A 26,796-nucleotide genomic window follows, 5' to 3' on the forward strand; every position below is an offset into this window, starting at 1 on the left:
AAAAAAAAATGTCCAAAACAATTTATTGTCATTGTCACAGTACAGAGACAACGAAATGCATTGCATCTCCCTTGAAAGGGAGACACAGGGCGTCGCGGTGTGCCCGCGCCTGCCGCCGTAACATTCCATTACAGGCAAAGGTGGGTGAAGTGTCTTGCCCAAGGACACAACGACAGTATGCACTCCAAGCGGGATTTGAACCGGCTACCTTCCGGTCGCCAGCCGAACTCTTAGCCCATTGTGCTATCTGTCGTCCTAAAAACGGCACAAGAACCTTGCAAAAGCAGTGACGATAGTAATCTTTTAACTTTGTTAAGAGAAAATATGCAGACAGACCTCCAGTTGTGCCTGGATTTATCTGCCTGTGGTGGTGAATATTGCAATCATCCTGAATTATTTAATTTCCAGATGACGACAAGCAATAGCAGCTAATGCCATGTTTTCAGTTTGTAACACATGACTAGAATAGCAGTGTCACTGATTTCTTCTGAAGGAGGGTAGGTTTCATTTTCTCTGATCAGAGACTAGCAAAGTTATGGGCTTCAAGCAACTGATATGCTGCTAAACCAACAACCCCAAGTGAATGCAGAAATCAACAGAAATCACAAGAATGATAATTTCTGAATGTGTATCTTCTAAGATCACCATTTATTCATAGAGCATATATACTCCATTTGTCATTCACTCCCATTCTGGTTTGAGAAATTGGAGAGGAGCGTGACATCAGGCAGCTTATCATAAGATTCTGGTGTCTGGATGGATCAGAGACTCATCTGAAATATTTGCCAGAGTGTCTTGCATTCTGTAGTCTACATGTCCGACAAATGTTAGTGCAGGTCAGTGTGGAATAGGAGGAGATATCAGAATATGACGTTGATAGCAAAACGTTACAATAAAGACGTTGATAGCAAAACATTACAATAACGATACCTCATATCCCCTGACATTCCTTATAACCCAAAGATTTTCTTACGCATCCCCATCACAAAAGGCCTGCTCCCAGATGAAGACTTTTTGCTCAGCCATTTTCAATTAACCTTGCCATGAAATGATGCTTGAATTTCAAGCGGCAGGATAACATGATTATAGAAATTCACTGCTGACATTCAGTTGATAATGTCTATATCAACTGAGATTACATCAGTTTCACATGATGCTCAATAGCATGATCAATGCCCAATGTCCATTGTACAAGATTATTGTAGATTAATTAACATCGGGGTACATTATCAATCTTCAACCTCCCTGTGGTAACAAGAGCCATTAGACCACTAATAGAGCCAAACTTAATCCATGCATTTTTGTTTGGTACGAGAATTACTGCCTTTTCAAGTAGCCACTTGCAGTACAAGTCCAGACCAGAGAAACCAAGGAATTAATTCTCAACATTTTATTTTGGAATTAATGCATTCATAATATCAGAGATCTAAACACTTAAGATGACCATGCTCAGTAAACATCAAAGGGTACCTTTTATGTCCATCTTCCAAGTGGCTGTGCAAGATGAGGGCAGGCTCGGTTTCCCATATAGCTGTACTTGAGCTGTACTTTTAAATTCAAGAAGATGTATTGTATTCCTTGTACCAAATGATTTAATGTTAATGTGAAGGTGCAGCACATATTAGGGAGGTAAATGATTCAATGACCTTTATACAACATAATTTGTGCATGCAAATATAAGACATCCAGTTGCAATTAAATGGTGTCCTGGTGAGACCAGACCACGGATATTATATCTTAAGTTTTTCATCCAAGGAAGAATGACATGATGGAGGGACAGTAGAAGAGGTTCCCAAGGTTGATTGATACAAAGTGCTGGAGTAACTCAGCAGGTCAGGCAGCATATCTGGAGAAAAAGGATGGATGAGGTTTTGGGTCGGAACCCTTCTTCAGACGCAATCACGATTTTGATTGTTGGAATAAGGAGGATGTTATTTGAGAAGTTATTAAACAGGCTGATCATTTATACTGTAGAGAATTAAGAATGAGAATTGATCTCTTTGAAATAAATACAATCGTTAGGAGGCTGGACAGAGTAAATGGCTGGGGTGTCTAGGAGTCATCGCTCAAAATAAAATAATATTTTGTTTTAAACATTGCAATTCTGCATCCAAGAGGGTTGTTCAGGTATAGTTGCCTCGTGCAGTAAAAGCATAGATTGATAGATTGTTGGGTGTTACGGGAATCAAAGGATCTGCTGGGACTGAAAGCAGCCACCCTGGCCGCCATTCGCTTCTGTTTGCAATTCCAGGTATGGGTTTCTAGCTAATTTCTCCTGCAAGTGAGTTGGAAGTGATATTGGTACATGTATCAGAATGTGTTTACATGAGATGGCAGAGCTGTGATAAGTCTCCAAAGGCAGAGAAGAAGATGGATATAGTGGTAGAACAGCTACCAGTGCATGTGTGTTTATGGACCTGGAGTTGGAACTGTTCTTGGAGCAAAGCAATGCTAATATTGTCAACTTGGATTTGTGGATGACTCCACTATTCTTGGCTGGGCAAAGAGATTGTTATTTTTTTTAATGCTGAGACCAGATATATAGTTCCTGCCTTGTGCATTGTGGCTCTCAAAACTTTTCCAGTGTATCCAAGTCCTCAATCTGGGGTTGTTGCGTTCTATCCAATAGTAAATGCATTGCATCTATTTGTTCAGACCAAGGTACCAGCAGTGATTCTTAATTAATTAATTACACAGCATTACGATCTAGTGGTCAGCTTCCATTTTAAGAGTTGGAGCCTAGGTGTCATTAACTGGTTCAATTTTACTCATGAAGAAATAACAAGTGTTTATTGTGGAATAATGGAGGAGTGAATACGCCAGGCGGTTTAAATGTTCATATCGTCTTGTTGAAAGGAAAATAGTCCCCAATAGCATAAACATATATGGATCTCTTTGCATAACATTGTGGTAGCATATTTTTAAGTGTTTAAGAATTTCTACCAGTAAATAACAAAAAACATAATGGTCCAAAGCAAATGAAGGGTAATAAGGTAAGAAACAAAAGATGGAGCCAGCAAATGTTTAATTATTATTGGAAATTGTTGAACTCTGAAAAGCAGCAATGTCTATAGGGCCTGTCCCACTTACGTGTCCTGAGCCGCGACGGTCCCGCGCGATTTCATGCATACGCACAGCCGTCTGGAGCGCGTGACGTCATTCTAAAATGGGCACAAAATGCCGGAGTAACTCAGCGGGATCGGCAGCATCTCCGGAGAGAAGGAATGGGTGACGTTTCGTGTCGAGACTCTTCAGTCTGAAAGAAGGTTCTTGACCCGAAACGTCACCCATTGCTTCTCTCCAGAGATGCTGCCGGTCCCACTGAGTTACTCCGGCATTTTGTGTCTATCTTCAATTTTCTTGGCCCCGCTCTGGGAGTACGAGTGGGGGCGGATCCGGACCGAAATGGCCGTGAGCCCCAGGCTGAGTTCGGCGATCGTTTGCCTGCTTCTGCTGCTGTTGGAGGTGAGTCGTTGCGTCGCGCCAGGGTCTTCGGCCTGTCCCACTTTGGCAGTCAGTTACGTGACAGGCTGTTGGCGTGAAAAGATTTTGTTTGCTACAAAATTTTCGGAGCCCCGCGCGATGTCAGTGGGACCAGCCCAGCGCGGCCATACGATACCCGTGCGCCTCAACGCGACCACGAGGTCACTTAATTTGCATGCCAAGGACACGTAAGTGGGACAGGCCCTTATCTTTGCAAAATCCTGCTTTTACTTTATGTGCCATTGGAACAATACATGAGGTCCGGGACACAGGAAGCAAAAATGGGGTACAATAGAATCAAAATGACAGGTGACAGAAAATTCAGTGCCTTTTACTGCATGTCCCAATGCTAATTCCATTTGGAACAATGTCTGGAACTAATGTCTCCAACTTCTATATAGGGATAGAACTGAAGAAAGAAATATTAATTATTTGTCTCTTCACCAAACCTGGTTTTGTTTTCACGTTTCTCCAAGCCACATTGTTTTACTTGTTTAAAAATACACAAGGCCTGAAGCGGAGTGAAGCAAAGTCCCAGTTTAAGTTTATACTTAAAATATAATGTTCAAGAACACAAGGTAAATATGAGGAATGTCACTGCCAATTCTGTCAATTTTAGCATTTTGCCTCCCATCACAGAATTTACCTTGAAGGCAATTGAAAAGCCCTGACCCATGATACAAGTTTATTACAAGTGCTCTCCCGAGTTTTAAAAAAAATCAAACTCGTGGTGAGCACGGAGAATGAACGTAGTGGGTACGTTGGAGCTCGGGGACGTCTCTTAGCGCTAACGGCAGGTACTCGGGAAGACTCACTAACGGCAGGTAAGCACGGGAAGACTCGTGAAGATTTTTCAACATGATGAAAAATGTCCACGAGAGCCCCGAGTACCGACAAGTGGCCATTACCTTAAATCTCTGAGTTCGAATCGGGGCAACTCTTGGAATGAACTCATACCATGGGACAGGGCTTTAAAGGTTTTTGCATGACTTGCTAGTTCTGGATTGCTATTCACAATTCTGTACAGGATAAGTAAAGCATGATATTTTTTTCAATGATTGAACATTTCCATATGTTAGTTTTTAAGGTTTTGATTCTGATTCACCGGGGATTTATGAATTTGGGCTCATGTGTCCATGATTTTGCATGTTAGATACTTAGAAAGAACATACACAAAATACTTCTAACTTCCCAAGATTTCCCAACTACATAGTCACCACAGATATTGATGTTTTCATGAATTTAAGCATTTCTGCTGAATTAATTTATCTAAAATCTGTAAAGTTGATATTCCTGGAAAAATTACCATAAAGTTAGGGTATCATCTGATTGAACATAGGTTTTTGGAGATATTTAGGGATTTAAAGGATGTGAAATTAGTGCAAGGGAAAAGAACCAAAGCTGGGGGGGGGGGTGAGAGATTAACCATGATCTTATCAAACGATGGAGCAAGACAGGAGGCAAAAGGCCTTGTGCTACACCTTTTAATATGAAGCAAGAAGAGCTGAATCTATTACCTCTTGTGGTTTATGTCAAACTAAGGGAGACTGAAAAGCTGTTGGGGCTCTCTGCAGGCAGAATGGGTTCAACTGTCATCTGCTCTATATGATTCCAGCACACGTTATCTGATGTATTGATGCATAGATTTCTCTTTTAACATTAGTTAATGAATCTGTTCCTTGCTGTCAGAGCTTGACGTGCTACCTTTATTCTGACTTTACAGGGCTTAACCAGTTGCCCTTTGATCTGGCAAACAACAACAAACCTCCAGAGTTTAACGATTCAGATGACCTACTGATGACAGAATATTCCATTGATCATTGCAACCTGCCAGGAAGGAAAAGGAAACTGAACAATATAGTTACAGGTAATGGCAAAGCACTTGCCTTAACTAATCCACTTAAAATTGAGAAAATATCTTCAAATGTAATGGCATTCTTTGCCAAAAACTGCAAGATTAATGTGCCTGAATTGGTAGGCACAGCTTTCACATAATTCTGCATATTATTCAAAAGGAAATTATTCAAAAGGAACAAGACACAAAAGACTGGATAGACTCGACTTGTACTCGCTAGAATTTAGAAGATTGAGGGGGGATCTTATTGAAACTTACACAATTTTTAAGGGGTTGGGGCAGGCTAGATGTAGGAAGATTGTTCCCGGTGTTGGGGAAGTCCAGAACAAGGGGTCACAGTTTAAGGATAAGGGGGAAATCTTTTAGGACCGAGATGAGAAAAAAAAAATTTCACACAGAGAGTGGTGAATCTCTGGAATTCTCTGCCACAGAAGGTAGTTGCGGCCAGTTCATTGGCTACATTTAAGAGGAAGTTAGATGTGGCCCTTGTGGCTAAAGGGATCAGGGGGTATGGAGAGAAGGCGACTGAGTTGGATGATCAGCCATTATCATATTGAATGGAGGTACAGGCTCGAAGGGCCGAATGGCCTACTCCTGCACCTATTTTCTATGTTTCTAAATGCTGAAGTAACTCCACGGGTCGGGTCAGACAACATTTCTGGCGATAAAGGATGGTTGACGTTTCGGACTGAAACAGTCTCACACCCCCATCCAAGAGATCCTGGCACATACACTTACTCTTAACTCTACCTCATTTGGTTTTTCCATCAGTGCACTTGTTTTTATTTTTGCACAATTTCAGTTGGCATTGCAGTAATGCACCACTATGCTGTTTTGTATTTATCTTTGTCCTCATTGTCATAACTGCATGTATATTGTTTATTCTGTGAACTTCATGATAAATCTCTTTGCCGTCTAGTGTAAATGACAATGACCTAGTCTCCTCAGCGGCAGTTATTTTGACCTCCCTCTTTTATTGAAATCTGTGTTTGACTTTATTGTTGGCCTCCTGCAGAAGTGTAATTTCTTTGGGGAGCAATCGAGAGTTATCTTGAAGTTGAGCCTTTATGAACCATTTAAGCTGAGATTGGTGGAAGAAACATTAATGGCTATCCTTCCTGCAAATCTGTATCAGTAGAGAGCTGCAGTTAATTGAGATGAATTAAGCCCTCAATGAAAAGTGTTCAATTTTGAATAAAACTGGTTATCAGATTGAAGGCATTGTAGACTCCAGTTCTGACAGCAGTTTATCATGTGAATGCACAGCATTTTTGTTTTCCTCCTTCAGTTGTGATGTGTGTATCTTGGATGATTGGTTCAGTGTTTTCAATTCCCACTTCATCACCAGCAGCAGATCAGTTAGTTTTATGAACTAAAGGATTAATTAATGAAGAAGCTTTGCAGACAGAAGAAAAAATGATATTAGAGACTTTTTCTTGGGCAATCATGGATAATGCTACAATGAATATTACCCACCTTTATCTTTCTTGGTTTATATGTTATATTCTTGCTCCATATAATCGCTAGAATAAAAAGATTAGACAGACAATCAATTTCCAGGCCTTTGACAGCATCACTCTTGAGTCAGCTCCAGGAAAATGTTGCCACAGTTCCTCCTGTGGTACAAATTCCAAGGACCCTGCTGATAAGAACATAACAAAAATGAGAGGAGCAGGACACGATGCCGCAGGATCCAAGTTCCTGTATTTACTTCACATTTGAAGAGATCATGACTGATCTGATCTTGGCCTCTGCTCCATTTCCCTGCTTGTTCTCTTTTGGTACCTTACTGTGTGGGAAAGAAACCACCAACATTTATCTATTTACTTGCGGACAAGTCCAGGACATAGGAGCATGTTGAGTTAAAGGTGGAAGCCACAGCTTAATACTGATGACCATGTACAGATTCTTGAACTCCAGATTAGTGCCAATGGATGATTTGTAACCCTAATCATTTTATTGGGGATTCTAGGTCTCCAAAGTAGAAACCACGTTTTTTTTCATGGTTTTAGTTTCCTTCCAAGTCTTCAAGCATATTTAACTATTTAAAAATAATAATAATTTATATTGTGGCGTCATAAAACATCTGAAAACTGTCATTCTATTAGTTTAGAGATCCAGTATGGAAACAGGCCATTCGGCCCACTGAGTCTGTGCTGACCAGCGATCACCGTACACTAGTTCTTTCCTGGATATCCTAGAATGCTGCCGAAACAAGAATTCATTGTATAACCACAGCAGGCCAGACTTGCTATCTTTGGATTACTTTTCACAATCCTGTACAGTATAAGTGAAGAATTATGTATTTTTGTATGATTAAACATTTCCTTTGTTTTTAAGGTTTTGATATTGATTCACTTGGGAGTTATGAATTTGGGCTCATTCATCCATGTTTTACTCAAACTAAGAATGTTGTCAATCGGGTTAATTTACACCGCTTATTTTTAAGATTTGCAAATGGGTCAAGACCCTGTCTCATCTTACAAATTAGTGTTTTCTGTGGTAATTACCATGAAAATGTATCTTGTATTTTATGCTTGCTTATATAACCGCTTGCTGGTCTTGTTATAAAAGGAGAGATGCCCGGCACATTCAAATTATGCTAATTTGAAACACTGCTGGGTAAAATCATTTGAATGAGCACTGCAGTTTTTTGTTTATATTTGAAGGGCGAATGAGCAGGATTTATAATTCTCTGTGCAAGATTACACATCAGCACTGTAGTAATAATTTCTCAGTGTGCAAAAGTGCAGATATATCATCAGGAAACAGTCACTCCGGGTACCAGAGAAGCAATCAGGAACCGAATGGCATTCACTGCAGGGGTTGAAATGACAATCTGAAAGATGCTGAGCTGCTCATATTTTCCTAATCTTTGTTGTGAGCATGTAATGGACTGCTGTTCCAAATGAACGGGATAGAAACGCCACAAGAGACCATGATGATGAATTTCTTTGCATCAAACTAAGTTGATCATTGCAAATTATTTTGGAGTGCTTTTGGACGAGGTAGACATAAGGCTTCATTTGAAATGTTGTATCCATTTGCTAGGTTATAATAAGATTGACATTTTAGTATTTGCATGATGCTGAAAACAGTTGAGATAGAACACAAATTCACTTTATGTAGAAAGCAGCTCCAGTGATAAAATGTTTTGTGCAATACGAACATCTGGTACCATCTTTCACACTTCCCATTAAATGCCATTGTCATAATGTTACTGCTGTAATATTAAATACTGGTAAGATAAATATTAATATGGACTCATTTGGCAGAAGTAACTTCACACATTTCTAATTGTAAACCTCATACGCTGCAGTGCAAAAACATGAAGAGCAGAATTTAGCACCACTAATGTTCTTATGGTTTGCTCTGAGAAAGTTCTTCAGCGCGTGAGCGCCGGTGATCTCCGGTGACCTCGGGATCTGCAGAACGCTCGTTCTTTCTGCGCCTTTTGAAGAACGGGGGGGGGGGGAGGGAGGATGGTATCATAACTCGTGGGAAACAGTGCGCATGCGCGTTGACAGCAGCTGCTTTAATCGCGAGCGGGGGTCGTGGTCACGAGCGAGGTGGGCCACGAGCAAAGGCATTATGAGGTCAGCAGCTGGGCAGTGGTTATATATTTTTTTAATGTCAGTTTGGTGATACAATTTAGTAAATAACTCTGGAAATAATTAACCAAATTTATAGAGGAGTGGATTTTTGAAATCATAAGGTAAATTTCTACCAGAATATGTAAAAATGTCACCGTTATTGTAACGCCAGCAGCTGGGCAGCGGTCAGATTTGAAAAAAACATCAGATTGGTCAAAAGTCAGGAACACACACACACACACACACACACACACACACACACACACACACACACACACACCACACACACACACCACACACACACACCTTCAACGCACGGGGGGGGGGGGGCTGCGGTGTCACACACACATTAACCACCCCCCACACACACACGGGTAGAGGGGGCAGAGAGGAAGGGGAAAGGGGTAAGGTGGGGGGAGAGGATGGAGAGAGAGGGGGAGTGGGGCACAAAGGGAGGGGGAGGGAAGTGGCAGGGAGTGGGGGAATGGGGCTTGAGGGGGGGTGGGGGGGGGGGGGGGCAAAGGGAGGGGAGGGGGGAGGGGTGGCAGAGGGTGTTAAAGGAAATGGAGATCCATTAAAGATGGCATTGCCAATAGAGGAATAGGATAAAACATTGTGGCAAAGGCAAATTAAGATAAAACAAGAGATCAAAACAGTTTTTGCATGCCAGCAATGAAGCTAAGGAAAATTAACTAATTTAAAAATCACATTGCAGGGTGGCTTTCCATATTGTGTGCTTTCATTTTTAATGACACTTATTCAGAACCTTATTAAAAAAATCTTGTTTTGCCATGTAAACCTACTTAAATTACAGAGACATCAACAACTTGCCAATACAATGGCAGAACTAAAATAATACTGTCACCCCACTCATTTGGATTGAAGAAGACAACATCTAAAACAAGGGGTATAAATGGAAATAGACCTTGTAGCATATGTTCAGTCATGTGCAGTTGCACCACATTTTCACGTACTGCATGAGATGCTCTTGTATACTTAATCAAATTGTAGTTGGAGCCATTGTATGATGGTGATGGCAGAGTGAGGAACATGCCAAACCTTGACATTGCAGTTATGCTTGAGTACAGTTTGGTTGTGTCATGAATACTTAGTTTTGTGTCGTAAGACCTGTTTTGAATCATTCCCATTAGGGAGAATCAGTTGTGGATTCTACTTTTATGTCTATATTTTTGTGAGGCAGTTTTTTGCTCCCGCTGAAATAAAATTTAAAGTGCGGAGAGAGAACACATTGTTTTGAGTTTTTTCTATCAGACGGTCAAGCCATTTTATAGGATCTGATATCCACCTCACCCCCACCAACTCACAGCTTTTCTTCTGGATTGAACTTAGTACAGTAAGGCGCCATGGCATTGACAATAACACAATAGGCCTGAGAGGACTCTGCAGCAGATATGGATCAACTAAATTATTGACATTACAACATTGTTATGTATATCGGAAGGAAATATTGTCACAATAGCATGCCTCTATACCAAATAATGTAGCAATGGCAGCGCCAGAGTGTAAACACCAGCAAATGACTGGTGACAAATCTTACATTTTGAAAGCAAGTATGGACAAAATAGATGACACATATCTGCAAAAAAATGTACGTGCTATTTCGTTTCCTCTATTCTATGAGAGAAACAAGTGGGCATAACCTTTGCACCGTTCTCCATAGTTGCCCTTCCAACTGATGAGACAATAATTTTTGTGCTTAAATAAAAAAAGTATATGTGTAATAAATTTCAATTTATGTTGCCTACCATAACGCCCAAAATCACTGTCTTTGACTCATTATTTAAACACTGTCTTAAACTTTGATATGAAATAATCCAATTACTTGAGCCTATTACTAGGGGTTATGCTTTTTGCTGAACAAAATAGGCTATCACAAATTATTTAAACTCTTGATTTACATGTTTCACTTTTCCTCAGAAGGTTTGATAATTATATTAAAATATACCTTTTTAAAGAGTGGTGGCTAGATAAGAATGTCTGTGATGAGTACTTGCAAGTACAGAAATGACCAGGCAAGGGATTATTGGTGAACTAACAACTACATATTCCTTTCCTTTTGCTTTTGTTTCTTGCTAGCTTGATTCCTTTCCACTTAATTGGGCAGTCTTTATTGCATAGCAAATCAAAATTAATGGTTTAACATGCCAACCAGATTTTGCAACCACTTAAAAGACAGTAGCATTGTCACAGACCACAAAGATCTAGTTCTTGCTGGAGTGTGATGTTCTCTTTCAACATGTTCCCAGTTGCTATCTATTTTAATTCCCATTCCCATTGCCATCAATAATGTAAAACACCCAGTATCCATCAGCAGTGTTATCATAAAGTTGTCTGAGCAACTAACCAAATTAAGAAGTAAAAATAATGAAATAAAAGGGACTGGGACTTCGAGGTGTGTAAGAAGGAGGGGAAAGAACCAGGATGACTGGGGCAATGGGAGATGATTGAATAAATGTGTGCACACCAGGGTTGCAAGAGCAGAGAAAACAAACTGGGGGTGGAGGGGAAGGGCGTAGGTTGGGTTTTTTCTCGAGAATGAGGAATTCGCGTTCATACCGTTAGGTTGTGAGCTACCCAAGCAGAATATAAGGTGCTGCCTTCTAGTTTGCATATGGCCTCAGTCTAGCAAAGAAGGCGGCCAAGGACACAAAAGCTCGGTGTGGGAATGGGAATTAAAATAGGTAACAACTGGGAACATGGTGGACAGAGCACAAGTGTTCACGAAAATGATCGTCCTTTCTATGTTTGGTCTTGCTGATGTAAAGGAGGATACATCGAGAGCATAACACGCAGTAGATTAGGTTGGAAGAGGTGCACGTGAACATCCCTGGGCTGCTAGGGTTCCTGAATAGAAGTGAGAGAGAAAGTGTATAGATAGACATTGCACCTTTCACAGAACTGCAGCCTCCTCTTTTATCTCCACCTTTATCTTGTCTTTAGCATCTGTAGCCTGGAACATTGAGCTGTCAGAAGCTTCTGTCCCTCCCAGCACCAACCCCTCACCCTTGCATTCCTCCTGTTATTACCCCCACTAAATCACAATCGTCACTCAGAATCCACTGCAAAGTAGTTATTATATCCTGTTTTTAGTCTTTGAGCTGAACACAACAGTAGCTTTGCTTTCTGCTCAGCCTCAAACCTTCTATCAATTGCTTGCATGTAAGGCACCATTTTGTAGAGGTAGGGAGAGTCCAGAGGGTTTAAATAAAAGTAATTAAACTTTGTTCAGAAGAACAAATCTGACTTTTCCCACAGTGCTGAGACCCATCGTTCCCAGTTATTAAGGCATTTTAAGTTAGCAATTATTAGGAAATTCTTGACATGAGGTCAAATTATGCAATTGTTTCAATCTAAAAACGACACAAACTGCTGGAGTGGCTCGGTGGATCACCAAGGACGTGGGGAGGCGGTGTTTTGGGTCGGGGCCCTTCTTCTGACTGGGTTTTTCCTCATCCTTCTAAACTTCAGCGAGTTGATGCCCAAAGCCACCAAACTTTCCTCAGGAATAGTGGAAATTTTCCAATTAGGCAGGTCTAACCTGTTGAAATCTAATAGATATTTTTTGTCCAAGTCACTCGGATTTAGGCATGTGGATATGTTGCACATGACGATTTCACCATACATGTAGCAGGAGAGGAGAGGGATATTGGTTTACGGTAATTGCTCATAGTATATCCGACTGGAATTTGAACTTCAAATAATGACGCCAAAAATGGCAGCCCCCGCATGTGTGATATAAGCAGAAAGAATTTCATTGTGCAGTTGCATATATGACAAATTTATGGCCATTTATGACCATTGAGCTAGCATGGGGCATCAGGAATAATCTAGAGATATTATCCCTGAGATCCTGGTTTTTAACCTTTTGCTTAACTCCTGTATTCACTCTGCAGAACCTTTTCCTACGTCTGACATGTGAGCCAATGCGCACAATTACTTCTGGCTGCTTGCTCTCCCTCTTGAAAATATTCTGTGGCTGCTCCGTGACATGCGTGTACGTGGGCACAAGTGCGGTACTGCTGGTAGTGCTCAGAGTGCTAGAGACCCAAATTTAATCATGACCATGTGCTGTCTTAAACATAGAAACATAGAAAATAGGTGCAGGAGTAGGCCATTCGGCCCTTCGAGCCTGCACCGCCTTTCAATATGATCATGGCTGATCATCTAACTCAGTATCCTGTACCTGCCTTCTTTCCATACCCCCTGATCCCTTTAGCCACAAGGGCCACATCTAACTCCCTCTTAAATATAGTCAATGAACTGGTCTCAACTACCTTCTGTGGCAGAGAATTCCATAGATTCTTTGTGGAGTTTGCAAGTTCTCCCTGTGACCATATGAATTGATGGGGTGGGATGGGGGTGGAGTGAGATGGTTACAGGGAAAATTAACTGAAATGAATGGTTTTTGAAATTCAGTTCAAAGTATTTATTTTACCTAATATTTAATTAACTTGTGAATAATTTCATCAATGAACATGCAACATTTTATCTGTTCTTCATTTTCAGAGGAGCATTACAAAAACCTCGCCTTTGACTCCAGCCCACAGGGGATGTCATTATCAGATTCTACAGCTTGGGAAGCAGCCATGAACAGCTTGGGAATGGGACCAATGGGAATGCGTGGACAACCATTAATGCCAGGTATACCTTTTGTATGACATAAACAGGAAAATGATTGACATACTCAGCAGATCAGACTCACTTGTGGGAATTGAAACAGAATCGGTTTCAGGTCGGAGACTTGTTGCCAGAACTGAAAGGAGACCAAAGAAGCACTGTAGTTCATGCAAATAAAAGAGAACATCTGTAGGGACTCAGCAGGTAAGGTGGCATCTGTGGAGGGAAACGGAAAGTGGACATTTTGGGTTGAGATCCTTCATCTGGACTGAAATAGTAAAGAAGTTGCCAGTATACAGGGTAGAGGACAGGGGAGGGGAAATTGCTGGCAAGGGATGGGTGGATACAGGTAAGGACCTCTCTTCACCTGTATTCTGTCTGTTGTATCCACATATCACTTGTCAGCACTTGCCCCACCCCTCCACTCACCTTTTTATACTGGCAATTCCCACTCTTCTCTTTCAGTCTAGGTGAAGTACCTGGAATGTCGACCGTGCATTTCCCTCCACACATGCTTCATGACACACTGAATACCTCCAGCTTTTTCTTTGCTACAGATTCCAGAATCTGGCATCTTTTCTGCCTCTTTTTTCTCCCAGTACCTATTCTAATCATATTTATGTTTATTTATTTTTTTTTTTGCTACTATTTTTTAGGAATTTGTTCAGTTTCAAAATGTTAATACTCAACTGTTATAAATAACTGCCAACGCTAAAATATCACAGCCGTGAGTCAGTGTTGTGCAAAATTGTTTCTTATTGAATACTTTACAATTTAGACAGACTTGATAAGTAGTAAGAGCTTTCTCTATAGCCTCATTTAAATGTGAATATATCTGAAAATTGCATTCAATTCAAAGTTTGATTAAGATTGTCAGGTGGGCAAATTTGGCTTTTTGCAGACCTGGTGTGCTTTAGGATCTTTATATCTTACGGCACATAAACACTGCTGTAATTTCTACATGGTGAAGCCAAAATGTATCAAAATACCCTTTAATAAAATCTGACAATGTGCACTTTAACCACATGTGATTTTTTTCTATTACACATCTCAAATTGTGGAGTACAGAGACAAATAAATAAATGATTGGTCTTTGTCCCAAACATTAGGGAGGGCAATCAATGTACATGGATTCTTTATTAGCAAAGGTGAAAAGTTACCCAAAGTGGTTAGGATTGTGGGATAGGAATTACAGTAAAATTAGCTTCGGTCTTATTAAATGGCAGAGCAGTTTAGAGAGGGAGTGGCCAATCTCTGCTCCTATTCACATGTTTGTATGTAAGACAACGGTTAAAAATTTGGAACACTTTACCCAACGTTATCTTCGCCATGTTCAACTCATGAGTTTAAGAAGTCAATGTAAACACTTTTTTTATGACGAACAAAGAATATTCAAATCAAACTAGGAAAATAAGCATTTGCTAACCAAAAGGATATTCTAACTAAAACATCTCATTTTCCCCTGTGATATGGTATCTGCACAGATATGCAAAGTTAAAGGTACTGAATTTTTGCAAACTCTTTGATAAATCCCTCTAAACGGGCTTCTAATAAAATATGAATAGTAAGTACCATATTGTTGGTGATGATATTGTGTTTTCATACCTTTTATTTAACAAGTGTGATTGATTTGATTTGAGCATTGTGAACTAAAAATAATGGTTAAAGATTGATAGTTGTGAATGTAAGTTATTGATGTCACTAGAATTGATACACATTCACAGAGAGGAATACCTAAATAATCACGCATTATCATTCTGGTTCAAGCATACTTTAAATCAGCTTGAGTTCCTGTCTGCTTCAGGAATTTGCAAGGGGTGGGGAGGCCATGTGGTAAGAGAGAAAGTAAAGTCTTGGATTAGAACTCAGTAATGAAGTGTGTACAGTATTTCTGCAAAATCCTCCAACGGTATTAACCTTTGACATGTTTACAATGGAAAACGATACCTCAAGGGATTTCAAGAAGGAAATCTTGTCAACAGATCCTGCAGGGTTATTAGAAATGGAGTAATGAATATGGTGATGTTGATTTCACAACCCCAAAAACCTCTGCGAGGCAATGTTTACTGTAAACTGCAGAAGACAAATAGCAGTCCAGTTACATAGAAAATACCAATATTATTCTTTGGTGTTGAGGAACCAACCCAATTCTAGTGTTAAAATATATTCGTTTTCTGAATTGTTTTCTTTCTAAATAGCTGTTGGAATCAGCAATTGTCAGAGGAACCATATTTAATAATGTACACAGACTAATCTTTAAATTCCAACTCATTTGGTCTCAACATTTATTTAGCCATTTATAGTTACAACAAAAAATAAATCATCTGTGAATTCATCCTTTTGTTTCACACCATAAACTCAAAAGCCTTGAAAGGGAAATTGGAGTGCTAAAATTGTATCCTGCTGTCATTATTTGAAAACACCTGGAAATATATGATTAAATTAGTTATTGCAATGTGATTTGTTGTACTGAATATTTATGTTGTAAAACTTTTGTGCAAAGTAGATTGATTCATACTGAAAAGGGACATAAAATAGCTAGATTCCCAATGATAATAATAACAAAGGTACACAAAAATGCTGGAGAAACTCAGCGGGTGCAGCAGCATCTATGGAGCGAAGGAGATAGGCAACGTTTCGGGCCGAAACCCTTCTTCAGACAATAACAATCTTTTTCCAATTTTACTTTTTTCATTATTGAAGGGTGCGATGTAATCTGACAGTGTGTGATCAACATGCTACTGAATTAATGAAGGTCAGCATGACCTTTATAAATGTCACAATTCCCCACTGCTTTACAGCTGAATGTTGTTTGCTTTTGCAGGGAATTGTGTGTAAAGTGTAAAGCACTGAGGCTTGCTTTAGAAAAGATTCTCTCTCTTTACCATAGTTACCTTGATCATTAAAGAAGATAATGCCGATGAATGCTTGGCTGAAGAGACGGTTTCAGAAAGGTCTTTAAATTTCTACGGCTTTGGGCCTGGTTCTGACAGAGGTTGAACCTACATAAAATTAATGGCACCTCAACAATCCAATTTTTTGCAAGGGTGGGAATCGAAGTATAGCAATGGAAAGGTAAAACAATATGTTTAAGGCCGATGGCGGGATTGTCATATGCTGAGAGAATGGAGCGGCTGGGCTTGTATACTCTGGAATTTAGAAGAATGAGAGGGGATCTTATTGTAACATATAAGATTATTAAGGATTTGGACACACTAGAGGCAGAAAACATGTTCCCGATATTGGGGGAGTCCAGAACCAGGGGCCACAGTTTAAGAATAAGGGACAAGCCATTTAGAACGGAGACGAGGAAACACTTTTTCACACAGAGAGATGAGGGTGGAATTCTCTGCCTCAGGGCGATGGAGGCCGGTTCTCTGGATACTTTCAAAAGAGAGCTAGAAAGGGCTCTTGAAGATAGCGGAGTCAGGGGATATGGGGAGAATGCAGGAACGGGGTACAGATTGTGGATGATCAACCATGATCAAATTGAATGGCGGTGCTGGCTTGAAGGGCCAAATTTCCTACTCCTGCACCTATTGTCTATTGAAACCACCAGGAAAAAAAGTAGCAGAATGTTGAATTGAATCAGATTCTGGGAAATGGAAGATATAATAGTTCCTATTTATAACAAAAAGTAAGATTAATTTGATGAGCTCCAGGAGAAATTAACCACATGAAGTTGGAGATGCACAGAACTACAGATGCTGGTTTACATAAAGACACATGGTCTTGGAGTAACTCAGTGGGTCAGGCAGCATCTCTGGAGACCATGAATAGGTGATGTTTCGGGTCGGGACCTTTCTTCAAACGGATTGTGGTGGGTGAGGAAAGATGGAAAGGAGGAGGGGAAGAACAAAGCCTCGTGAGTGATAGCTGGAGAGGGTGAGTGGGGGAGGGGGTGTGTTGATAATGCCTAGCACAATGAGAAAGGAAGCGTTGTACTTGGTTCTGGCACCGAGCTGAGGCAAGTGTAGCAAATATCAGAAAACTAACATTTAGAAAATAGTAACCATGGTATTGTAGGGTTTAAATTAGCTAGGGACAAGGGGGAATCTAGAATTAAAAATACTGAATTAGGATCGTGCTGATTTCATTGAATTAAAAAAGCTTAGGCCATGATTGGTTGTAATCAAAAATTGGCAGACGCAATTGTAATTGAATTAGGACTGGCCATTAAAGAGCAGATGGTTTGGATGCAGTTTAGGTGTACACCCACCAGGGACAGGTAGGCCTAGGATAATGAAATAAGTAAGATGAAATAGAAAAGGGTGTCATTATGAATGGCAGTTTGATAATATGAGTGTGTATTAGAGAAAAATAACTATGGCAGAGAAAATGAAGGAAGATCATTATCTTCCATTTAATTGAACAAATCCAACTTTGCTGGCTTAGTGTGCAAAACTGGGATTTTACTGCTGGGTCAGTTCACCTTCCCTAGCACGGCTCCCTATTATATTCTTAGCACCTCACTGAACTGTTGTCAAAACCTAGCATGTTTTTGTTTTGTATTTAGAAGTTTCAGTTGTAAGGATCATTCAGCAAGAAACTAAAAATATAGGAATGTTTTCTTGACATAACTGTGATTTCTACCACTGTTATCATACTTTTAAAACTCTGTGGATGTGTGTGTGTGTGTGTGTGTGTGTGTGTGTGTCATTTAGCATGTGAAACGTATCTCCTCGAAAACCAGACGCAAAAACGCAGAGATTTTTACAATTTCGGTAAGAATTTAACATGAGTTCAGAAATCCACTCCTTGGTCAATTATTTCCCCAGATTTTGAATAAAATTGTTCACAAAACACAATTTTTAAAATATAAACGCCCCCCCCCCCCCCCCCCCCCCCCCAGCTTCTGACGTCACAATGCCCACATGCCCACCAATCCAGGCCCACCTGTGTCCTGGCCCCGCCCCCCCTGCCGCTGTGGATTAAAGGCGCAGAAAGATCGAGAAAGTTCTGCAGAACAAAGCAAAGATACAAAGATTCTACAGCTCCGTTCCGCTATAGCTTCTTTGTTCTACAGATCTCGGGGCAGTGACTGCTCACGCACTGAACTTTTCCTCATAAGTTCTGTAGCTCCGTTCCGCTATTGAACTTTTTCCTCACAGCCGGCGCAGCTCGCGAAGCCCCGCCCACCTGCGCTGCACCCCTCTCATCCCCTGCGCGCTCATTCCAGCTGTGGGTTTCCAGAGAGTTAGAAGCCGGTGCTTCTTTGCTGTCAACGCTCGCTCCTGGGCGAACGCGTCTTGCCTTAGCGGCTTTAAATGTCCACACACCAACCCCTCTCCCTCCCCCTCTCCTCCTCCCTCCCCACTTTTCCCCCTCTCCCCCTACCCCTTGGTAGGGGGATATTATTGGTAATAATATTCATTGCGAATGAATAATATTAATATAATATCAAAGGGGGTGGTTAGTGTGTGTGACGGGTGGTTAGTGAGTGTGGGGGGTGATTAGTGTGTGCTTGACGCTGCAAGCCGCCCCCCCCCCCACCCACCACCACTGTGCGTTGAGGGGACGGGACCCAACGGGTCCCCCTTGGTCTAGTAATAATTAAAATGAGAGCAACTTACAGTATGGATTTTGGGATCTTCTTTTTAAATAATGTAATACCAAAACTTGCATTAATACAGTAAACCCTTGTTTTAATTGACCCCTTTATAACGGATTTTGGTATAGCAGATAGACATGCTGCCGCCACCCCAGTTCGCACTGACACGCCAGCTCCGGCTTCTGATACCAACCCCAGCTTTCATGAGCAAGCCCTTCTTCACCACCACACGGTCCGATTGATGCAGGTGTTGTTGTGGCTCACGTTGTAGCTCACGGTGTTTTCTTCAGGTCACTGCCTCTGATAGGACGTGCCTCATTACCGTGGCTCTTCCTCCCCTCCCACCTACTGCTGCTTCTTTCTAATGGCCACCGCTTTGTCCATTTGGCCTATTTTTCTCTTCCCCCTTCCACTGCCTCCTCCTCTCCTCTCATTGCTCTGAGCATTTGGCCTCTCCCCACCCCCACCCCCCCTCCACCGATGCCGCCTCCTCCTTTACCTCTCAGTCGCTGACATCTTCCAAGATTGAGTATGTCGGCGCCTGCGGAGGAGAAAGAGGAGGTGGTGGTGGAGCAGGAAGTGGATAAAGTGATGGATAAGAGGCGAGGGACCTCTACGGTGACTTGAGCGCATCCAGTCGGGAATGGAGGCCTGAAGAAAGCCTGTCCTGTTGGAGGCTACAACTTGAGCCGCAACAACAGCTGCACCAACGGTGAAGAAGGGGTCGATGGCGCAGACCAGCAGCTTCAGTACCTAGTTGGAACGTGAAGCGACGCAAAGTGCTGGAGGAACTCAGCAGAGTGAATCAGTCTGAAGAAGGGTCCTGATGTTAGCCTGACATCGGTGGAGTGGAAGATGCTGGAGTCAATTATAAAAGATGAAATAGCGGCACATTTGGATAGCGGTAAAGAATGGATTTCGAAGGGGAAACAATGTTTGACTAATCTTCTGGAATTTTTTGAGGATATAACTAGGAAAATGGATAAGGGAGAGTCAGTGGATGTGGTGTATCTGGACTTTCAGAAAGCATTTGATAAGGTCCCACGTAGTGGGCAAAATTAGAGCACATGGTATTGGGGATAGGGTATTGACAAGGATAGAAAATTGGTTGGCAGACAGGAAACAAAGAGTAGGGATTAACGGGTTCCTTTCAGAATGGCAGGCCAGTGGGGTACCGCAAGGCTCGGTGCTGGGATCGCAGCTATTGACAATATACATTAACGATTTAGATGAATGGATAAAAAGTAACATTAGTAAATTTGCAGATGATACAAAGCTGGGTGGCAGTGTGAACTGTGAGGATGATGCTATGAGGATGCAGGATGACTTGGACAGGTTGGGTGAGTGGGCATTTGTAGTTTAATGTGGATAAATGCGAGGTTATCCACTTTGGTGGCAAAAACAGGAAGGCAGATCATTATCTGAATGGTGTCAAGTTGGGAAAAGGGGAAGTACAACAAGATCTGGGGATCCTTGTTCATCAGTCACTCAAAGTAAGCATGCACGTACAGCAGGCAGTGAAGAAAGCGAATGGCATGTTGGCCTTCATAACAAGAGGAGTTGAGTATAGGAGCAAAGAGGTCCTTCTGCAGTTGTACAGGGCCCTAGTGAGATCACACCTGGAGTATTGTGTTCAGTTTTGGTCTCCAAATTTGAGGAAAGACTTTCTTGCTATTGAGGGAGTGCAGCGTAGGTTCACAAGGTTAATTCCTGGGATGGAGGGACTGCCATATGTTGATAGAATGGAGTGGCTGGGCATGTATACTCTGGAATTTAGAAGAATGAGAAGGGATCTTATTGAAACATATAAGATTATTAAGTGTTTGGACACGCTAGAGGCAGGAAACATGTTCCCAATGTTGGGGGAGTCCAGAACTAGTGGCCACAGTTTAAGAATAAGTGGTAAGCCATTTAGAACGGAGATGAAGCAAAACTTTTTCACACAGAGGGTTGTGAATCTGTGGAATTCTCTGGAAGGCAGTGGCGGCCAATTCTCTGGATGCTTTCAAGAGAGCGTTAGATAGATCTCTTAAAGATAGTGGAGTCGGGGGATATGGGGAGAAGGCAGGAACGGGGTACTGATTGTGGATGATCAGCCATGATCACAGTGAATGGCAGTGCTGGCTCGAAGGGCCGAATGGCCTACCTCTACACCTATTGTCTATTGTCACCTATCCATGTTCTCCAAAGATGCTGCCTGACGTGTTGAGTTATACCAGCACTTTGTGTCCTTTTCTGTATTAATCATCATCTGCAGTTCTTTGTTTCAATTACATACAATGATGATGTCTTACATGGTTATAGCGAACAATTGGAAATAATGTACACCATTTTCACCCCCACCTCACATTGTCTTTCTGCTGACTGAATAGCATGCAACTAAAGCTTTTCACTGTACCTCAATACACGTGACACTAAACTAAACTGATCCTCTTAATATGAGGATTTTCTGTATACGGACTTTCAGTGTAGTGCTTCTTGAGGTCAATGATAGGGGGAGGATTTTGATGAACAATGGTGGGATGTGCTTCCCAGAGTTTAAGTTTGAGATTGGAGGTAATAGGAAGAAGAAAAGATGTAGAATAGATCCAGCAGATTATCTTCTAACACCCGGAAATGAAACTACGACAGTAGGAATGTCAGAGACCATGAATTGGTTTGCAGATGAGGACAAGGATTTTGAACTAGGATTTTAAATTATGCTTTTGGTTTATCAAAATAATGAGAAAATTATCACAATCTGTTTCCCTTTTTCCAGAGTTTGACCGAGGTCCATGCATGATGACTGGCATTCCACCCATGAACCCAATGATGCCTGGATTGGGCATTGTCCCTCCTCCAATTCATCAAGACATGTTTCTTGTGAAGGAGATCATCCATTGTAAAAACTGTACGCTTTTTCCTCCAAATCCAAGTAAGTCTCTGAGAAACAGCTTGATCATAAATAGCAATTTACAGTTCTATTGCTGACTTCATTTACCATGGTAGCATCTCAGATTAATTACACTTGACAAATGAGTACCCAATCATTCACTGCAACTAGGTCCACAAACTCAAAATGTCACTCTTAAATTCAGTAGACCAATTCAAAACACAAGAACTGTATTTGGGTAACATGTCTTATTTCAGCGCAGCGACATGGAAGTCCAACATGCTATTGAAATGCTTAGGAAAAATAGCAATAGAACATACAGCATCTCCAGCACACATTGCCATTCAGTAAAATCGTGAGCTGATCTGTGACCTTACCCATACCTGCTTTTCTCCATATTTGTATTACCCCATTGATATAAAAATCTATCAACGAAGTTAACAATTAACACCAATTCCTGTTTGTGGAATAAAGTTCAAAAGTTGTATCAGTCTCTTTACGATTAGCTATTTACAAACTTCTTTCCTGAATAAACACTACTTAGTTCATGCCATATCACTGGTCCACAACCAGCAGAAACAGTTTCTCACTATCTGCCCTATCAGTTTCACTGAATATTTTGATCAGATAGTACTGAAATAGACAGTGTGCTTAGCCAAAGATGCACACTTTTTATCAGCATATTTGTCAAAAACATTCAATCATATTTTTTTTTGGTATAGAAACATAGAAATTAGGTGCAGGAGTAGGCCATTCGGCCCTTCGATCCTGCACCGCTATTCAATATCATCATGGCTGATCATCCAACTCGGTATCCTGTACCTGTATCTCCATACCCCCTGATCCCTTTAGCCACAAGGGCCACATCTAACTCCCTCTTAAATATAGACAATGAACTGGCCTCAACTACCTTCTGTGGCAGAGAATTCTAGAGATTCACCATTCTCTGTGTTAAAAATGCTTTTCGCATCTCGGTCCTAAAAGATTTCCCCCTTATCCTTAAACTGTGACCCCTTGTTCTGGACTTCCCCAACATCGGGAACAATCTTCCTGCATCTAGCCTGTCCAACCCCTTAAGAATTTTGTACGTTTCTATAAGATCCCCCCTCAATCTTCTAAATTCTAGCGTGACACAATGTAGCAATGTTACAAAATTTTGAGATTTAAAAAATCAAGTCTGCAATTTATCCCATCAGATAAAGCATAAAAAGAAGTTTAATTTGACACCTAATTCACTTTCATATCTCAAGTATTTAAAAGGTTCTGGCCATTTTCATACTCGGAAATTAGCATCTTGTTCCCTATTGATTTTCTTTGGACATAACAAAAAAGCTGTGATCGTGGACAGTCAAAAGCCCATAACTTTCTTAAAAATTAAGAGAACTGAATGAAATTTTCAGTTATCATAGATTGAAGCATTCTGAAACAAATATAAAATAATCTTACTTGGATGACCCGAAATTAAAGCATATAATTAGTTAGTTACCCAATTGTAGCTAATTCCAAACTTCAATTACTAGATCTAAACATATATCCATTTCTTAATAAATGATTAACATTTTTAAATAGCCTAAGTGTCCAAATAATATTCACAAATAATTCACAATAAAACATGATTTTAAAATCTCATTTACATTAATTTATAGGCCAAATGGAAGGAATTTAGTGTTCAATTGCTGTAAATTAATGTCCATCAGCTTTCCAGTGGGATCCTGTGAACGCGCTGGTTTAGAACGTTCACATTGCGGTAGATTTGTACCTCAAATGCCCAGAAAAATACTGCGGGGTATAATGGGCCCAAAATTAGCTACTCGCAACATTAAATTTTGTATAAAGGGATCTTAAGAAGCCCTTTTTAACGTAAAAATAAACAGCCTACCGTCCGTTTTCCCCTGTATGAGATCTGGCCCGTTGTCAGCGGTTGCGGGTTTAGAGGTTAATTTTTAACCTACTATAACAATTAAATAAAGCCCTTAAAACTAATAATAGCTCAAGCGAGGGAATCTTCCAGCGATTTTTCGTTAATAATTAACTAGGCTGAAAAACTTTGATTTGAACAGCCTAGGGAAAATCACGTTTTAAACCCGCCCCCTCTCTAAACGGCGCCAAAATCGCACACACGGGCTGGGACAGATTTTCAGCGACCTTCAGGTAGGCTTTGCAACATACCTACACAATGTATACAAAATATGTTTTCTACATCATTATTTCATGTAAGTTGATGTTGGGGTATTTTGGTAATATCCCTCTGTTGTAGAGTGTGCATTTTTTTACATTAGTGACATATCCTAGTTCCTATTTTGCTTGTATTCAATTGTTGAAAATTCATTGTTTTATTTGATAAAAGTTGAGAAACCGTATGATATTATAACATTGGCTGTTGGTATCTTTATAAATAATTGAAAGTATGCTGAAATAGCCCTTTAATCTATTGCACAATCTCAGATTTACAAATGTAAATTGATTGTGATCCAATTTTTGCAAAACATTTAAAGTGGAAAAAGGTACAGATAAAATGAAACAAACCTGTCTATTGAATTAAGAAAGTCCTCCTTACAGTTTTGTTGATACTGTTGACCTTTCTGTTGCATATAGATGCCATTTTTGTCCATTCAGTCCTTATGTTTTACCGGAATTTTGATAGTAAAATTTAGAAGTGTACAAAATATGTCTGTTTCAAAAGAAATTGTTTCATTTTTAATTATTTATCCCTGTGATGTGTTTTAAGTTACTAGCCTCACAAACCACTTAACTCATCTTATTTCACTGCAATCTTTCCTCGTGCTCAATGAGTTTACTAGATGTGTAATCAAAATCACTTTGAATACAACTGCACTACTTTATCATTTGCACTTTATGAAATAAAAGTATTGAAAATAGAAAAAAAACAGTAGACAATTATGCCTGATGATCTGCTTCCCATTCAATAAACCTGCAAATGATCTGTTTCTCGTCCACTTGGATGGCCAATTCTCATATCGTCAGATACACATAGTGTTTAAAAACTTTTTGTCACCGTCCTGAATGTACTCCTTGGCTTGTTTTCTCAGGGAGTACCATGATTTGATACCATTAGTAATGAAGAGACAATGGTATATTTCCAAGTCAGGGTGGTGAGAGATTTGGAAGGAACCTGTAGTTGGTGGTATTCACATGTGCCTGTCATCCTTGTCCTCTTTGCTGTTAGAGGTTATGCATTCAGGGTGTGAGATGGTAGTGAGTACCTTTAATAAGTCATTTTTGTTGATAGTACAAACTGTAGCCAAGATGAGCTGGTAGTGGAATAAATGAATATTGAAAGTGGATGAGATGCCAATCAGCCATGCTGCTTTTCCATTGAACAGTAAGAGTAGGTGGTTAAAATCTTTCTTGTTGCCCATTGCTCCAGCCACATGCTCGTCCTGAAACATGTGCGCTGTATGAGCCAATAAGTAATGGCTTTGGTACAATTTGGTGTCAGCGGTTTCCCTTAGTGACTTGGGCATTTTGATATTAGCAATCTGATCTCTCCCCAACTGCTGGAACAATTTTGAACAACATAAAACATCAGCAAAAGGAAATTGGATTAAAGGTGCAGTGAACTTTCTTCAAGAGATAATAACGGAAAATTGAAGTCTTCCAAAAAAAAAAAGGCATACACAAGAGGCAAGTCCTGCACCCATTCCACATTCCGTGCACGAACTGTTGGGCACGATGTTAGAGGTACAACAAGGAAGACAGCTGTAACTTAAAGACTATATGTTTGTATTCAATTTGAAGGTAATGTCAGGCATTTAAAAATAGAGCAACATCATTGCAGTTCATTATTTCAATGTTGACAACATTGAAAGAATAAGTATATAAAAGTTTAAAAAAAACACCAATTTTAAACAACTTGCATCAACCCTTTGGTTGCATTAATTATCAGGGTATTGAGGATATGGGGACAAGTGGAGCCCAGAAAAAAAGGTTAAATGAATTGGTGTAAAGTGTGTAGTAATCCATAGGAGTCTAGAGATGCTGCCTGGAATACAGTAGCAATTGACTTTGAATAATGTGATTTATCTCCAGCAACAGACACCATAAGCCTTTAAGTCTTCGGTTTAAACCAGCATCTGCAGTTCCTTCCTACACCATGTCTTTAAATTGCCTTTGAGTAGTATTCTGAGAAAACAAGTTCATCTCCAGCTGAAATAATCTGATTATTCTTTTATATCCTAAAACTGAATTATCAGTTCTGAAAAATATCCGATTAAAGGCTTATCACACCTATCCTGCTCAGGCAGTTGTACTGCTTCCCTGTTAGATTGTTTGAAATTACTGACATGGGCTTCTTGGTGCCCCTCAAGACCATGCGAGAGGAACCCACTTAGACACTATATCCTCATACTCCGTCTCATCAAGCCTATCCAGTAGAGTACACAGTTCTTCTTCCCAATAAATTTGGGCCTATTTATTTCCATCCTTTCATAAATATATCTGTGCAAAAAAAGATGGTGCATAACATATTGAAAACTTTCTTTGCAGTGAAACTATTGTGGTTTAAGATCATGCTAGTATGCAGTCTGGAGTTTCAATGGCTTTATTTAGTGTAATTGCCTAGATTGCATGATAAACCATTAGCTGTACCACCAAAGTGGTATTTGATTCATCTTTAATTTTGCAACTGTAGTAATTGATAGTGTAATGCTAACAAATACTATGAGATCAACAAAACAAATATCAAATTAACGGTATGTTGGACCTCACATGAATCAAATTCAAAGTTGCCAGATAATTTACTTTTTTGCTTCATAATTTTCAGGTAGATTTTTGATTTTTTTTT

At 40.3% G+C, this 26,796-nt stretch overlaps 1 protein-coding gene across 6 annotated transcripts in view; it reads left to right on the forward strand.

The window, feature by feature from the left end:
* The window catches only part of LOC129702176 (ecto-NOX disulfide-thiol exchanger 2-like), a 157,729-nt gene that overhangs the window by 79,703 nt on the left and 51,230 nt on the right, over nucleotides 1-26,796 (forward strand). For 5 of the 6 annotated variants that reach the window (XM_055643798.1, XM_055643794.1, XM_055643795.1 and 2 more), the window contains 3 exons: nucleotides 5,207-5,350; nucleotides 13,459-13,593; nucleotides 21,879-22,034. In XM_055643798.1, the coding sequence (XP_055499773.1) occupies nucleotides 5,207-5,350; nucleotides 13,459-13,593; nucleotides 21,879-22,034 (435 nt within the window). The remainder of the gene's footprint in view (nucleotides 1-5,206; nucleotides 5,351-13,458; nucleotides 13,594-21,878; nucleotides 22,035-26,796) is intronic. The other variant, XM_055643797.1, reaches the window with a different exon arrangement.

The sequence above is a fragment of the Leucoraja erinacea genome, chromosome 12 (assembly GCF_028641065.1).
Source record: "Leucoraja erinacea ecotype New England chromosome 12, Leri_hhj_1, whole genome shotgun sequence".
In the NCBI taxonomy this organism is placed as follows: domain Eukaryota; kingdom Metazoa; phylum Chordata; class Chondrichthyes; order Rajiformes; family Rajidae; genus Leucoraja; species Leucoraja erinaceus.